The sequence below is a fragment of the Mus musculus genome, chromosome 2, assembly GCF_000001635.26.
Source record: "Mus musculus strain C57BL/6J chromosome 2, GRCm38.p6 C57BL/6J".
NCBI classification, from domain to species: Eukaryota; Metazoa; Chordata; class Mammalia; order Rodentia; family Muridae; genus Mus; species Mus musculus.
This window is the reverse complement of record NC_000068.7, coordinates 37,488,210-37,505,029: the sequence shown is the minus strand read 5'-3', so window position 1 is coordinate 37,505,029 and position 16,820 is coordinate 37,488,210. Positions and strand designations below refer to the sequence as shown.

The 16,820-nt window shown below is 38.0% G+C and overlaps 1 protein-coding gene and 1 pseudogene across 9 annotated transcripts in view; both read right to left on the bottom strand.

The window, feature by feature from the left end:
• The window catches only part of Rabgap1 (RAB GTPase activating protein 1), a 130,158-nt gene that overhangs the window by 68,391 nt on the left and 44,947 nt on the right, over nt 1-16,820 (bottom strand). For all 9 annotated transcript variants that reach the window (NR_156419.1, XM_006497997.4, XM_006497995.4 and 6 more), the window contains exons 9-12: nt 15,197-15,299; nt 12,951-13,120; nt 9,273-9,447; nt 2,069-2,162 (exon numbers count right to left, since the gene is read on the bottom strand). Coding sequence is in view for 8 of the 9 variants with exons in the window: in XM_006497997.4 (XP_006498060.1) it covers nt 2,069-2,162; nt 9,273-9,447; nt 12,951-13,120; nt 15,197-15,299 (542 nt within the window). In the remaining variant the exon portion in view is untranslated. The remainder of the gene's footprint in view (nt 1-2,068; nt 2,163-9,272; nt 9,448-12,950; nt 13,121-15,196; nt 15,300-16,820) is intronic.
• Gm17893 (predicted gene, 17893) lies at nt 15,586-16,355 on the bottom strand (annotated as a pseudogene).

Here is a 16,820-nt window from a genome sequence, read left to right as displayed (position 1 = left end):
GTGTTTTGTCCAAAGTGTAAAGCAGTGTCAAGAGTATCAGAGCAGATCATGTCCATGTGAAGTGCTAACCCTGAGGAGATGACATCTGCTGAGACACAACTTTACCAAAAATACAGTTAAGTTTAATAGTCAAAACCTGTAAGGGGAAAAAAACCTTAATGTATAAGGCCCCTAAGGAACATTAATGATAATAACCAGAACATCAGAATAGAGACACGATCAGATCACTTTCAAATTTAGCTTTTTCCTCCCAGGACATCCTACCAAGGAAGAAAAGATATGCTATATATGTCTCACCAGAGCACCTCTAGTTATGCTAATCAGCAACCAAAGGTAATATACTGTTTGTAAACAGGCTTCCTAACACTGCTGTCAAACTCTTTTTGTTCTTTTTCTTTTAGACAGGGTCTCTTTGTGCATCCCTGGCTGGCTTTGAACTCATTATATAGGCCAGGCTAGCCTTCATTTCAGGGAAATCCTCTGTCTCTGCATCCCGAGTGCTGGGATTTAAAGGGCACCACGCGCAGCCAAATTCTTTGAGATACAATTTTGCACTATAGCCCAGGCTGGACTTGAAGTCTTAATCTTCCTCCTTCCACATCCCATCTCTGAGATTGGAGACATGTTCTACCATGCTTAGTTTGTAGGAATCAGTCACATTTTGTTTTGCAGTTTTGATGTTTAAACTGAAAGCTTCAAGCATGCCCAGCAAGTGCCCCACTACAGAGTTATATTCCCAGCCTAAGCCTAAACTATTTATTTTAGTAGTAAAAATAATGGATACAGCAAGGCACTCATATCATGCTCAGGATACTCAGCATTGCCATTTCAGGTATTATATGTATCAAAGGTAAGGAAAAACCCTACCTCTGTCTGTCTGTCTGTCTGTCTGTCTGTCTCTCTCTCTCTCTCTCTCTCTCTCACACACACACACACACACACACACACACACACACAGAGCACGACTATCTTCTAAACTCCCCTGATCATTGGATATTAACAATGGAGTGTATTTTTTTCTTCATAACAATTTAACAGATTTATTTAAAATTGTTATAAAGATGAACTGCTGTTCTACTCACTGAAGTACTCTGACATTAATGCTTTTTTGGGGGTCTAACTTTTATATTAAAATTTCCCACACAAATGGCAATTAAAAAACTGACAATATCTGATTTCTGTCCCCTACTTTTCTACTTGCCAACTATACTTAGATATCTTTAAACTTCATGGGGAAATTTATCTAACACTGAGAATAACTAATAATTGGAAGAGAGGAAAACAGACTGAAAAAGAACCATCTCCAATTGTAGTAGATTTTTAAGCCAGTTCACCAAGTCTGTGGCCTGCTAACAGTTAAACATTTGGCCTGAATAGCATGCAGGTTGGTATCTTCAAAAGGGCAAACAAGACAGGTCTCACCTGTCTCCCACATAGCACCAATAGCTGCATTTTAGAAGTATATATCTGAAACCCTAAGGAGTTCCTTGCACCAGAGGTTGTAGGGGATGTCTAAATTTTGAGTTAAACAGAGTTCTGATTGCATCTAATTTCAGAGTACCATAGAACCACACCTGTATTCATTACATTTCCTCATCCCTCTAGTGAGGGCACACTGCTGAAAACAGATTTTATAGCCACACGTAGACTTGTGGAGCAGTCTCATTTGGACAAAGCCATTGTAGAGAAACCTCCTTATACTCCTTCAGTTAGAACTTGGCAAGCAAGAGGCAGCTCTGGCTTTAAGAGTGAAGGTGGAGGAGGCAAGTTCTGTGGTTATAATTGACTAACTAGTCATTCCTATCTTCTCCAATGTACAGGACCAAATGACCTTTCTCCTCTTCCTCTCTGCCTATGAATTCCATGTCTGGACATTTTTCTTATCAGTGAGACTTTATTAGGTTTCTAATGATCTCAAACTGATTCATGTGTTTGTTATTATCCTTATAAATGTCTAATAGATTCCTGAGTGAGATCTTATTTGCAGATCTCTGTTATTGGTTCCAGATTGCAAATTAGGTAAGAATTGAGAGTGACAGGTGAGAAGCAGAGTGAATCTATAACTCACCATTTTGACAGCAGTTCTCCCCATGTTTCAAGAATTTTTTCTGCACATTCTTTGGATACATCCCCAAATCCACTCAAGAGAGGTTCATCATTATCTGTAATAAGCAAAGAAAGAAAGGAAGAAAGAAAGAAAGAAAGAAACAAACAAACAAACGAAGAGAAGAGAAAAAAAGAGAAAAGAAAAAAACATGGGATTATAAAAGGCAAATGTAAACATTTATTGGGAACATGAAGCTATAATGTATGTTCTCAATATTTATGCACAATGCTTTTATAATCTGTTTAATTCTCTCTTGCTTTCTATATGTCATTATTATCTCAATTATAGAAAAGTCATTTATGTATAAAATACAGAACTCAAAATGTGAAATGTGATTTTCCAAAGTAATCAGTTTTATGTTCAAAACCATGTCACAGTTTTTTCTAAAATAGTAAAGAACAAAACTAGCCCCCCCAAGAGTCTAGTAAAGGAACGTGGTAAATGGTGGAATAAATGATGGTTTTATTGAATCATTTCTCATTTTTGTTTCTCAAGCTCACTTCCCAACTGTTACCTTTATGTGTCTGAAAATGCTCTAATGACATTTAATACTTTGCATACTAATTTAAAAAATATTGAATTATGTCAGTTATGTAAGGTAAACAAATCAAGTGTTTGTATTTACATAATGATATAAGAAGATGAAGAGGTAAATCATCAGTATGATCTGTTAAAACACCAAACAAATGGAGCATAATCAAGAAATTAATAATCACTGCATGAGTGAATGATTAACTATCATGAATATTATTTCTGGTCTTTAATGGCATTATGACTTTATAGATGTTCTTTAGAAAGACATTTTAAGTTAGAACAGAAAACAAAATATTAATGAATAATTTAAAATTTAAGTAATGAAACTTAAGAATATATAGGAGACTGGAGAGATGGCACAGAGGTTGAGAACAGTAACTACTCTTTCAGAGAACCTGGATTCAGTTTTCAACACCCATCTGTGGCTCACAACCACCCTGTAAATCCAATTGCAAGGGCTCTGAAGCCTTCTTTTCTTCTTGGACAACAGGCATGCCCATGGTGCACAGACATATATGCAGGCAAAACACCCACAGACATTGAAATCAATAATAAAATTAATTTCAATTTAATTAATCAGAATTTAGAGACTATAAAATATGAAAGTGGTAAAGAAAATGACAGTGAGGGGCTGAGGACATAGCTCAGTGACAGACAAGTAGTACACTTAGCATATTTGAGGCCCTGATTCACACCCAGCACCAAAGAAGAGAAAACAGAAGGTAAAATGGAACATTTCCACTTAACCCTCTGAGTACTGGTGCATTTGTAACCGTTTGCTATCTGCAGCATTAGGATTATGCTGATTTTCACTGCTTTATTGTGCATATGCCTAGAAATGATTGTCCCAAGTTAAAAACCATTATTTTCAAGGATTTAATAATTGTCTGGTCAACTGTGTTTTTAAATAGTTATGAAAATCTATATTCTCATTTTAACTGGGTGCAACAGTCCTTGCATTTACATCCTCACTCAGCAAAACTGTGAGGACAGCAGGACCGTGTACTCCTCCTTCAGAGATTACTGCCTCAAAGCAGCAACTTTAAAAGTAAGCACATAAATCTTTGACACCTATTACTGTTAGTATTTTGGATATTTTCATAATTATGATTGTGAGACAAGGGAAAGACAGACTGAATATAAATATTTCTGTATGTGAATAATGGAGAGCAGAAAAAACCTCAAGACTCTAAGGACAATTTCCCCCAAACCCATTCATTAGTATGCCAGAATGATACTACTTTGTAATTTCTCAATTTTCCATTCTCCATTCATTAAAACATCCACCACATACAACCTGTGATGGAAAATATAAAAAAATGTGCTAAAATGGGCTGGATCTCTATGGTGAACCTAATTATACAATGAATCTTTGCAATGTAAGGAAAATTTACATTTTACATGGTGTGGTAAGTCCTTCCAGAGAATCTTCCACAATTCTCTCCTATTGCTCTAGACTCTTTCAATAAATCCTGATAGCAATACCATGGAATTTGTCATTAGAATCCAAGGTACTCAAGTTATGGGTAGAGAAAGGGAATGTGAAGTCATTTCAAGTGTCAGAATATTATTTTGTACGTTCAGCTTTCTAGTCAAATGTCCTCTAGGTGAGAAACCTCTGTGGAATATTGTCATTTTCCCCAAGGAGCAAACATCACAGTACAATAGCTTTCCTGGTGGGAAAGCTGGATTAGAAAGAAGGCATGGCCAAGATCCCTGCACTACAGATTTGTCACAAATGTCCTGTTATATGCGTGGATCCTAGGACTTAACTCCTGCCAGTGAGGAAACAACATAGGGCAAATAGACTCTTATTCCTTTGTAGAGTTTATATTCTAGCATTTACTACCTTCCCCATGGACTATCAGGTAATAATAGTCCTAATTTCTCTCTATTTAAGAACTCTCAGTAAAGACTCCATAACCCACCCAAAAATTTGAATCTCTCTTCCACAACTTAGTGTTAGGTATTTGTGTTAGTGTCCTGATGTCATTATTTAGTAGGGCGAAAATTTATTTTCACCAGTAGATATTCCTCAAACTCTATGGAAAGGAAACTGAACGGTTTCCCTGCACAACAGTCTTTCTTAAATCTAAGTTGTTTGTACTGCTGAGTTTCAACGAGGTTTATGTAGACATTTTTCTATTCTTCAACTGTAGAAGATGTTGACCTAAAAGAGAAACTGCAAGTTTTTTTGTTTTGTTTTGTTTTTTAAGATTTATTTATTATTATACATAAGTACACGGCAGCTGTCTTCAGATGTGCCAGAAGAGGGCATCAGATCTCATTATGGGTGGTTGTGAGCCACCATGTGGTTGCTGGGATTTGAACTCAGGACCTTTGGAAGAACGGTCAAGTGCTCCTATCCGCTGAGCCATCTCACCAGCCTGAAACTGCAAGTTTTAAATCTACCAGATATATAGCTGACAATCCCAAACAGGGAGAATGTTCTATGTCCCCATGAAAAACACATTTGAGGGGCTGGAGAGATGGCTCAGCACTTAAGATTACTCTGGGCTATTCTTCCACAGGTCCTGGTTTCTATTCCCAGAACATAGTGGCTCATAAGCATTTATAACTTGTAGTCCCACTGAATCCAATGCCCTCTTCAGATGTACAGACATACAGGTAGACAAGACAGCCTTATACATAAAATAAATACATGAATAAATCTAAAAGAATGACAGACAGGAAGGAAGGAAGGCAGGCAGGCAGGCCAACCACAATTTGGAATGGTATGGCAGAGGAATGCCAATTTAAAAAGAATACATGGGCCTTTATGCATGTCAATGATTTATGAGAGCCAAATGTAGAAGATAACAGATTTTAGGTCAGAGTCAAAGCACACAAATTCAGACTCACATTATGACTGCCAATTTCTATCTGTGTAGCCTGTGGCAAATTTATTTATTTCTGATTCTACTTCTTTATATGAAAAACAAGGATAATAATAATTACTATTTTTCAGGTTTACTGTGAGGCTTATGAGAATCAGGCACTTTGCTTCCACACAATAACCATTTAATCATTAAAAATTAATAGTCCTAAAAACTGACCATAAGGTGATTAATCACAAGACAGTGGGACTTAAACAAACAAACAAACAAACAAACAAAAAAAGAACTGAAAAGTCAGTGCTTATTCTCATCTTGAAAAAGCAGAAGAGGGATTGGAGAGATGGCTCAGCGGTTAAGAGCACTGACTGCACTTCCAGGGATCCTGAGTTCAATTCCCAGCAACCACATGGTGGCTCACAACCATCTGTAATGGGATCTGATGCACTCTTCTAGTATGTTTGAAGAAAGCAATGGTATACTCATATACATAAAATAAATTTAAAAAAAAAGAAAAAGAAAAAGCAGAAGTGAACCCACACACCTATGGTCACTTGATCTTTGACAAAGGAGCTAAAACCATCCAGTGGAAAGAAGACAGCATTTTCAACAAATGGTTCTGGTCAACTGGAGGTTATCATGTGGAAGAATGCAAACTGATCCATTCTTATCTGCTTGTACAACGCTCAAGTCCAAGTGGATCAAGAACTCCACATAAAACCAGAGACACTGAAACTTATAAAGGAGAAAGTGGGGAAGAGCCATTATGATATGGGCACAGGGGAAAAATTCCTGAAAAGAACAGCAATGGCCTGTGCTGTAAGATCAGGAATCCACAAATGGGACCTCATAAAATCGCAAAGCTTCTGTAAGGCAAAAAACAATGTTAATAAGACAAAATGGCAACCAATAGATTGGGAAAAGAACTTTCCCAATCCTAAATCTGATAGGGGGCTAATATCTAATATATATAAAGAACTTAAGAAGGTAGATTCCAGAAAAAATGGGGTACGAAGCTAAACAAAGAATTCTCAACTGAGGAATACCCAATGGCTGAGAAGCACCTAAAAAATGTTCAAGATTCTTAATCATCAGGGAAATGCAAATCAAAACAACCCGGAGATTCCACCTCACACCAGTCAGAATGGCTAAGATCAAAAACTCAGGTGACAGAAGATGCTGGAGAGAATGTGGAGAAAGAGGAACATTCCTTCATTCCTGGTGCGATTGCAAGCTGGTACAACCACTCTGGAAATCAGTTTGGTGGTTCCTCAGAAAATTGGACATAGTACTACTGGAAGATCCAGCAATATCACTCCTGGGCATATACCCAAAAGATGCTCCAACATGTAATAAGGACACATTCTCCTCTATGTTCATAGCAGCTTTATTTACAATAGCAAGAAGCTGGAAAGAACCCAGGTGTCCCCCAACAGAGGAATGGATACAGAAAATGTGGTACATTTATACAATGTAGTACTAATCACTATTAAAAACAATGGATTTATGAAATTCCTAGGCAAATGGATGGATCTGGAGGATATCATCCTTAGTGAGGTAATTCAATCACAAAAGATCACACATGATATGCACTCACTGATAAGTGGATATTAGGCCAGAAGCTCAGAATACCCAAGACACAATTTGCAAAACACATGAATCTCAAGAAGAAGGAAGACCAAAGTGTGGACACTTTGAACCTTCTTAAAAGAGGGAACAAAATACTCATGGAAGGAGTTACAGAGACAACATTAGGAGCAAAGACTGAAGTCATGACCATCCAGAGACTGCCCCACCTGGGGATCCATCCCATAAACAACCACCAAACCCAGACACTACTGCAGATGCCAACAAGAGCTTGCTGACAGGAGAATGATATAGCTGTCTCCTGAGAGCCTCTGTGAGTGCCTGACTAATACAGAAGTCATCCATTAGACAGAGCAGAGAGTAGTCACTGAAGGAGCTAGAGAAAGTACCCAAGGAGCTAAAGGGGTTTGCAGCTCCATAGGAGAAACAACAATATGATCTAATCAGTAACTCCAGAGCTGCCTGCGACTAAACCACCAATCAAAGAAAGAACATGGCACGACTCATGGCTCTAGCTGCGTATGTAGCTAAGGATAGCCTAGTTGGTCATTAATGGGAAGAACAGCCCTTTGTCTTGGCCCCAGTATAGGGGAATGCCTAGGCTAGGAAGCGGGAGAGGGTGGGTTTGGGAGCAAGGGGAGTGGGGAGAGGGGAGGGGATTTTCAGAGTGGAAACTAGGAAAGGGGATAACATTTGAAATGTAAGTAAAGAAAATATCTAATAAAATTTTTTTTTAAAAAAACCAAAAACAATAAATAGAAAGAAAAAGCACACATAATTATAAATATTTACTTTTTAATGAAGTTAATCATTTCTTTATTTTTGTTAATGTGATTGTTCTGCCAGAAGTGTTCAAGGCAGCCTATTTATCAGAGTTTTGCACTTTAAATCCCAGCTCAAAACAACTCTTAGGATGTCCAACAAACTCTCCAAAATGAAAAAACAAATTTAATAAACATCATGAATTTTAGATACAAACTCAAATAACTTTCTATCATCACAGTGTCATTCATTAAAAATAAAGCCCTTGCACTGTTATGACAGCCACTGTGAAATGTTCATTTTTTTCCTATGTCAAAAACTTCCTTCTAGTTGGTGAGATGGCTCAGCGGGTGTACTGGCTAGTTTTGTGTCAACTTGACACAGCTGGAGTTATCACAGAGAAAGGAGCTTCAGTTGAGGAAATGCCTCCATGAGATCCAAATGTAAGGCATTTTCTCAATTAGTGATCAAGGGGGAAAGGCCCGTTGTGGGTGGGACCATCTCTGGGTTGGTAATCTTGGTTCTATGAGAGAGCAGGCTGAGCAAGCCAGGGGAAGCAAGCCAGTAAAGAGCATCCCTCCATGGCCTCTGCATCAGCTCCTGCTTCCTGACCTGCTTGAGTTCCAGTCCTGACTTCCTTTGGTGATGAACAGCAATATGGAAGAGTAAACCCTTTCCCTCCCAAGTGCTTCTTGGTCATGATGTTTGTGCAGGAATAGAAACCTTGACTAAGACAGCGGGTAAGAACACTGACTATTCTTCCAAAGGTCCTGAGTTCAAATCCCAGCAAACACGTGGTGGCTCACAACCACGCGTAATGAGATCTGACGTCCTCTTCTGGTGTACTTATGTACAATAATAAATAAATCTTTGGGCCGAAGCGAGCAGGGCCGGTCAGAGCGAGCAGAGATCCTAAATTCAATTCCCAACAACCACATGAAAGCTCACAACCATCTGTACAGCTACTCATATACATAAATAAATAAATCTTACAAAAAAACTTCCTTTAGCTCCTACTTCTTTGTGACCAATATATTATAAAATCTCATTTTCCAAATGTAATTACAAATATCTTAAAGAATGCCCAAATGTGGGCTGGTGGGATGGCTCACTGGGTAAAGGTGCTTGCTGTTAAGCCTGTTGATCTCAGGGTAATTCCTGAAACCCATAGAGTAAAAGGAAAGAAGAGATTGCTGCCAAGTTTTCCTGACCTTCACTGGTACACTGTGGTGCAAATATAAAACATACACACAGAAATAAATGCCAGAGAGGGTGTGCATAACAACTTCAGTGATTTTCTAACATCTCCTAGTTGTTTGTCTATGAAAAACTCTCATGAGTGCTCACTGAATTCTAAAGCCACATCCCACTGCCAGCCCCTGATAAAGATGAAGATGCAGCAGTATGCACAGCCCTCCCTATACATAAACCAACCTCTCTACACTTACCTTCTTCTTCATCATCTTCTGGGGGAGAGGGGATCATGGAGCTCTGGGATCCAGACTGTGGCAGGCGAACTGAAGGACTGGCTGTGGTTTTCCTCCTCTCTCTCTCTGACTCACTCTCCAAACACACAACTTCATATAAAGTGTCAGCATTATTCTTTTTCTCCTTTTGCTTTATCTTGATGACAAAAAAGAATGTATTATGTAGCAAACGTCTTTGTTTTAATTATCATTTTTAGTTTTGTATTGGATGCAAGAACAAGTGGTGTTTCTTGAATCCACACTAAATGTAACCGTTATCAAGTAGAGAAGTGTAAGTTAAAGGCCTGACATGGTCTTTTAATCCCAGCACATGGGAATCAGAAGCACTACAGTTTTATAGTTTTATATGTCATTAAAATAAATCATCGAATATTTAATCACCAATAAATATTGACAAAAGTCAATGTGAAAGTCAACTGTCCTGTGTCTTTCCAACAAATTTAAGGTGTCTTTTCAGGTTTCCTACTTAAAACCACATATCAAAACCATTGATAAATTCTAAAAGTTTAGCACGAAGAAATCCCTTTCCTTCTTTTGCTTAGTTCAAACAGTAGACAAACGTTTTTCTTAGCTGGGTAGGAGGACAGTAGGTGGAGATGAACAGCAGGCAAGACATCAATAAAATTCCTAACAATTTGTGCCAAGCAACTTCCAACCTACACTCTGGTTTTTACTTTTAGGCAAGCATCATAAACAATTTATATGGGCCTAATTAAAAAATAATTAGACACGGGCTGGAGAGAGGGCTCAGTAGTTAAGAGCACTGACTGCTCTTCCAGAGGTCCTGAGTTCAACTCCCAGCAACCACATGGTGGCTCACAACCATCTGTAATGGGGACCCATTGCCCTCTTTTGGTATGTCTGAAGACAGCTACAGGGTACTCACATATATAAAGTAAATAAATAAATCTTAAAAAAAGTTTAAAAAAATTAGATATTCTATCAACATAATACATATTTTGAGCACCTTAATATTCCTATTATTGCCAGTTGAAGAAGAGAAAGTTAACTTGAAATAAGGATCATGGGGGAGATGAAGGCTGTAAAAAGCACAACAAAGGATGCTGAAAGCACAGAAAGGTGCAAAGCATAGTAGATGGACGGTGGAGGACAAGGACATCTACAGGGTACAGGAACACCAGAGTAGATTCTACCATCCTAGCCTCTACCTGGCTTTTCATTAAAATCATTACTCCAACCTTAGGATTAAGGCCAAGATTATAGCAATGTGTCCTTTCAAAGTGCTATTTAAAATAGGAGTCTTAGACTGAAGGCCAGGAATCCCTGCTGCATTAAGCGTCTCTGCCAGTAGAGGCCAAGCACAACCAAAAGAATAAGTACAACAAAACCTTGCCAAGTCAGACCACAGGATATCTATTTAGTTTAGCAACTGTTTTTAGGGTTGCTAGACAAATATATTTGTCTCTAACCCAGCTGCTTATTATTAGTTAAGGACTCTGGCTCTGTGCAGTTACCAAGTGGCCTGCAGGTTTGTGTCTAGGAGATATGCAAATAATTTCTGTCGGATAGAAAGGATGACCCAAAGGTTACCTACCTATAGCATAGTAACCTTAGATCCACTCCCCCAACCCCCAGATAGGGTTTCTCCATTTTGCTTTGGCTGTCCTTCGGCTATGTAGACACCAGGCTGGCCTCAAACTCAAGAGTTCTGCCTGCCTTTGCCTTCTGAGTGCTGGTATTAAATTAATGGCCTGCTGTACCATCACTGTCTGGCAGTGATCTTAATCTAACAGCTATTGATTTTTTTTTTTAATAGAAGAACCAAATAGGCCCAAGTTCTTAAGTACTTAAGTAGTACTTAGTGTTATCATCTTTATGACTAATGAACAAAATTAAAATCCTCGATATATATCATCCCTAAATTGAAAACAGTGTGATTTTGAGAACTAGAATGATAGGAAAATACTATCTAAATCTTTTGATGTAAGTTTGTTAAATTACTTAAAAACAAACAAAACAAAACAAAAAGAAAACAAGGACCTCACTGTGTGGCCCCACCTAGCCTCAAAGTCAAGAGGGATTCATGCGATGCTGCCTTCTGAATGCTGGGATTAAAGATGGGTATCAACATGCCCGGCCTATATTGCTCTTTGAAACATCACCTAAGTTAATAACTCCATATGTGAAAATATTCACTGTTCAAGCACATGGGATTCATTATACTATTTTAAAAACCTCTCTCTGAATTTTCTATAATCAAAAGCTTTGAAATTTATGTGTTATAATACATATTTTTATAAATATTAAATAATCTAAATATTTACTAAGATGAATGTTCAAAAATGCAGTGAGCTCAAGAGTTTGTGCTGTTGTCCCTGACTCATAAGTTTCTGCTGCCTAAATCAAATACAGATCTTGTTTTGCTGGACTCTTGTGACTGCTTGGGCTGCTTTGGACTTCTCAGACCCCAACAGTTAGAACTACTATGTTCTATGTCCTTAGGATAAATCAGTGAATAGCGCCTTAGTAGATATTATAAAAAGGCCAAGAAACATAAGAGTAAATATATTACATAATATACACTATACCATAAAAAATGGCAGCTGGTCATATACATGTTATATTATACACAAAGACACACGCACCCACGTACTTGCTCACTCATAGTACTAAATGGGGAGAGAAGAAGGATGGAGAGATGAGCATTACCCAGTAGAATACAAAGGAAAGTATTCCAAGAAGTAGTTGATAAAAAACAGCTAAGACTGAGTCCTTAAGAATGTGACTAGTCAGGTAGATTTCTGAGTTTGAGGCCAGCCTGGTCTACAAAGTGAGTTCCAGGACAGCCAGGGCTACACAGAGAAACCCTGTCTCGGAAAAAAACAAAAAACAAAAAACAACAACAACAACAAAAAACCCCAAGAACACAACAGAATCTAAGCTGTCAGAAATAATTAATCTGAAATTACAACAAACAGAAATGAAGAGGAAGATGTTACTCATTGTTCCATAAGGATCATTCAGTGATTTTTGAAGGAGCTAATAGTATATTATGCTCAACTGTGTCAAAGAAAATCTGCTCAAAAAACAACAAAAGTTTCAGGAAAAAACAAAAACCACTACAACAAAAGAAAAGCACACTAAAGAATTAGCAGAACATTCCAGAAATGAAAAATGCAAGTATAAAATTAAAAAACAAAAAACCCAAAAACAACAACAAAAATCCTTTCAATAGACAAAGTAGTAGGCTGAAAAAGTAAAAAAAAACAAAAAAAACAAAAAACTTTACATTCGGGCTGGAGAGATGGCTTGAGGTTAAGAGCACTGACTGCTCTTCCAGAGGTGCTGAGTTCAATTCCCAGCAACCACATGGTGGCTCAGAACCATCTGTAATGGGATCTGATGCCCTCTTCTGGTGTGTCTGACGACAGCCACAGTGTACTCACATAACTTGAGGAATGCTAAATGTTCTTCAGGATGAGGCCAAATGAGGATATAAAGAACCCTGGAGCTTTAGAAAATGTGAAGATTATCCAATGTGAGCAAAAATTAAGAGACGATTTCCCTTCTTAATACACTAAAAAGGCATATGGTTGTTTAGAAGCTCTAACAATAAACCATCAACCATCCTCGGGTGTGATCCTCCTTTCTTATCCTCTCGGCACCCAGGTGAAGTACCTGCTTCAGTTTCAGAAAGAAGTTTTCAGTAGTGCTTCGTTTGCTGAAGGGCCAGAATAACCTTTCATTAGGTGAGCACACTCGAACTTTTGTCTCTAGAAGAAATCGAACAGGTTCCTGTACTTCAGTTATCACCAAATCCACAGCTGTTGTCATGAACAGCACTTTATCTAGAGAGGGAGAAACAAGAGAGAGAAAAGGAATGAAAATATATTTGTTCATGTAATCAGATAAGTAAGTGCTCTTGTTATAAGTTTTCAAGATATCTTAAGGTCAATCATAAAAATTCTGTCAGTAAACCAGACTAGTAACCAAAATTAGTTTCCACTGAGAATTCTGAGCCTAGGTAGGATCCCAGAAGTGGGATTAGAAGTAGCAGTACAATAGTAGAAAATGTATAGTCAGAAGGTCTGCAAAGGTACTGTAAGTCTCTGAGTCAGCTTTACAAATACTGTAAATTCTCAAACCTAAATGTGGTTAATAGTAACTTTGGGAAAAAACAGGTTGTCACTACTGTAGCCCACCTTGACCTAGAACTCACAGACATCTGCCTGCCTCAGCCTCCAGAGTGCTTCACCAGCAGGGCATTCCATTCTTTAGAGCAATCTATCTGCTTATATCATTTATCCATTAATATATAACATAAAAGCTGAAGAGAAACGGCATTCAGTACAACAGTTGCACATAGCATCATATTTTCAAGATGGAATACACACTATATATAAAGGTCATTCAGGAGGCAAAAAAAGTTTTGGGTTTTGTTTTGTTTTTCCCTCCCTTCCATCCTTCCTTTTTTTCTCTTTCTTTTCTCTTCTTTTCTTTTCTTTTTTCTTTTTTTTTTTTTTTTTTTTTTTTTTTTTTTTGACACAAGGTATCACTTTGAGCTCTATCTTGGAACTCACTTTGTAGACCTGGCTTGCCCAGAATTTACGAAATCTACCTGTCTTTGCCTCCTGAGTGTTGGGATTAAAGGTGTGTACCACCATGTTTGGATGAGAAAAGCTGTTCACTAGGCTGAAAACTGACTTAGAAAAATATTCCTACAGAAACTATTTTAGAAATCTACATAAGATAAAAGAGAGGCCAGCAATGATGGCTCAGCAGGAAAGGGTGCCTGCCACCTAGCCTGATGACCTGAGTTCAATTCCGAGAATGATGCTGGAAGAAGAGGACCAACTCCCACTGACCTTTACATGCACCCTGGCTAACACCCCCCCCCAACACATACACATACATACATGCACACACTCATTCACACACACACACACACATACATATACTCACATACATAAATGTTATGAAAAAAGGGAAGGGAAAAAGGAAGAGAGAAGGAAAGGAAAATAAATAAGCAAAAATTTTACTGTTTTTAGATTAAATTTAGTAAGAAATTCAAGAATTATTCAAATTATTTGTTTCACCAAGATTTCCTAATTAAAAACAAAAATGTGTATATCAAAAATGTCGGGGCTGGAGAGACGGCTCAGCAGTTAAGAGCACCGACTGCTCTTCTAAAGTCCTGAGTTCAAATACCAGCCACCACATGGTGGCTCACAACCATCTGTAATGAGATCTGACGCCCTCTTCTACAGTGTCTGAAGACAGCTACAGTATACTTACATATAATAAATAAATAAATCTTTTTTTTTTTTAAATGTCTATGACCAGGCCAGGTGTGGTGGTGAGTTCCATTAATCTTGGCACTTGAAAGTTAAAGCAAGATCTCTGTGAATTTGAGGTAAGCCTGGTCTACCAGTAAGTTCCAGGACACCAAGGGCTACACAGTGATCATGTCTCAAAACCCCAAATCCCAAACTAAAAAATATCAGTATGAGCTAGGCAGTGGTGGTGCACACCTTTAATCCCAGGACTTGGGAGGCAGAGGCAGGCGAATTTCTGAGTTCGAGGCCAGCCTGGTCTACAATGTGAGTTCCAGGACAGCCAGAGCTACACAGAGAAACCCTGTCTTGAAAAACAAAAAACAAAACAAAAAAAATTTTCAGTATGATCTCAGGGCTCTAGTGGCAGTTCAGTGGTAAAGAGGACTTGCTCTTTTGGAGGACCCAAGTTTAACTCCCAGCACCCACACTGTAGCATAATTATCTGTTACTGCAGTTTCAAGAGATTTGACCCTCTCTTCTGACCTCTACTGGTACCAGGCATGAAGGTGCTGTACAGACATACATGTAGCCAAAACATCCATACATGTAAAATAAGAATGAATAAGGCCTAAAAATATTCTGTACTACCTTTAGGAGTTTCTTCATTCACAACTTGAAAATGTGGGGATTTCGGGTTCCAGCTTCCAGTAATAACATATGATTTTCCATCTGAACTTTTGCCCATAGACTCCTAAGGAAGAGTAAACATAAACCTTAATGCTAAAGGCAGCTCACCCTCATCTTGAGGCTTTTCAAAACTAGGATTTCAGAACACACAACGTTAATAAGGATTGTACTGAGTTTTTCAAGTTTATAGTGTATATAATAACACTATCTACCTACCTACCTACCTACCTACCTAAGATGGAAGTCTACAGGAATCTACACTGCAGCAAAGACTTTAAGTTTCATGTTACCCACAACAACTACTGTTCTTTGCTAGGAAAGAAGGGGATGACAGTGTCTCATAATCAATGATGACCAGTGGTTGCAACCAAGTTCTAGTAATTGCAGATCACCTGACAATGACTAACTAGACTGGGTCCATGTGAAAAGTCTAACTGACCACGTTGTATCCCAAATTAAACAACTGCTTCCTATAACAGCAACTTTGACGGTGTTTATGAAGCACCAGTGCTCTGATATAAGGGATAAATTCTGCTGCAAAAGCATAAAACCAGACCATTGCATTTGCCTCTGCAACCATCAACTTAAAAGTCTCCTCTCAGGATGCCAGCACTCTCATTCCAGAGGAGAGAATACAATGAGTTGTTTGTCTTCCTTCCAAGTTCATCACTGCAGATACAGTAATTACTCACACTTGCAATTGCTTGGCCTTCTCTGGGATGAAACAGCAAACCATTAATGAAATCTGAATGGCCCTCTAAAACCTTATATTCATTTTTATCTTGATGATCTGAAATAAATAAACCTAATTTTCATATTAGCAACTGAAGTACAAAATTTGATTAGTGGAGGACATGATTCAAGGCTAGTTTCTGACTCCTATGCTATTAATAATGATTCTAAGATGAAATAATGTATAGTGTTTAGTATTCAACTCTTTCCGTGTTTTTTCTTCTGGACATGAACACTGTCAACAGCCAAATAAACACAGCCGCTATAGTTGATTAGATTTATTGATTCTCCAGTATAGAAGGCATGTACTCTAATATAAGGGATAAATTGCTCTGATATAAGGGATATCATTCATAGTGTAGACAGCTTTTCATGTGGCATCTTGCTTAGTAATTTATGTTGAAACTCAAAAGACAACAAAACAGCCTTCTACTGAACAGTGTGTGAAACAGAGACGTCACTGATGTATGTAGCCTTGAGTAAAGATGCTCAAGTATCAGAGATTGTTTAAAGGCAGAGAGAGGAGCACTTGAATGATTTCAGTTAAGATTAGCACATCAATTACTTGCATAACTGGTTCTAAAGTTATATGTAAGATAAATGTACATAAAGCATTGGTGAAATTTATAACTTTTAGTTTTATAAATAATGACTTTCATATACTTGCAAAAATAATACCTCCTACTATTTTCTTTCTTTCTTTTTTTTTTTTTTTTTTCTTTTTTGGTTTTTCGAGACAGGGTTTCTCTGTATAGCCCTGGCTGTCCTGGAACTCACTTTATAGACCAGGCTGGCCTCGAACTCAGAAATCCCCCTGCCTCTGCCTCCCAAGTGCTGGGATTAAAGGTGTGCA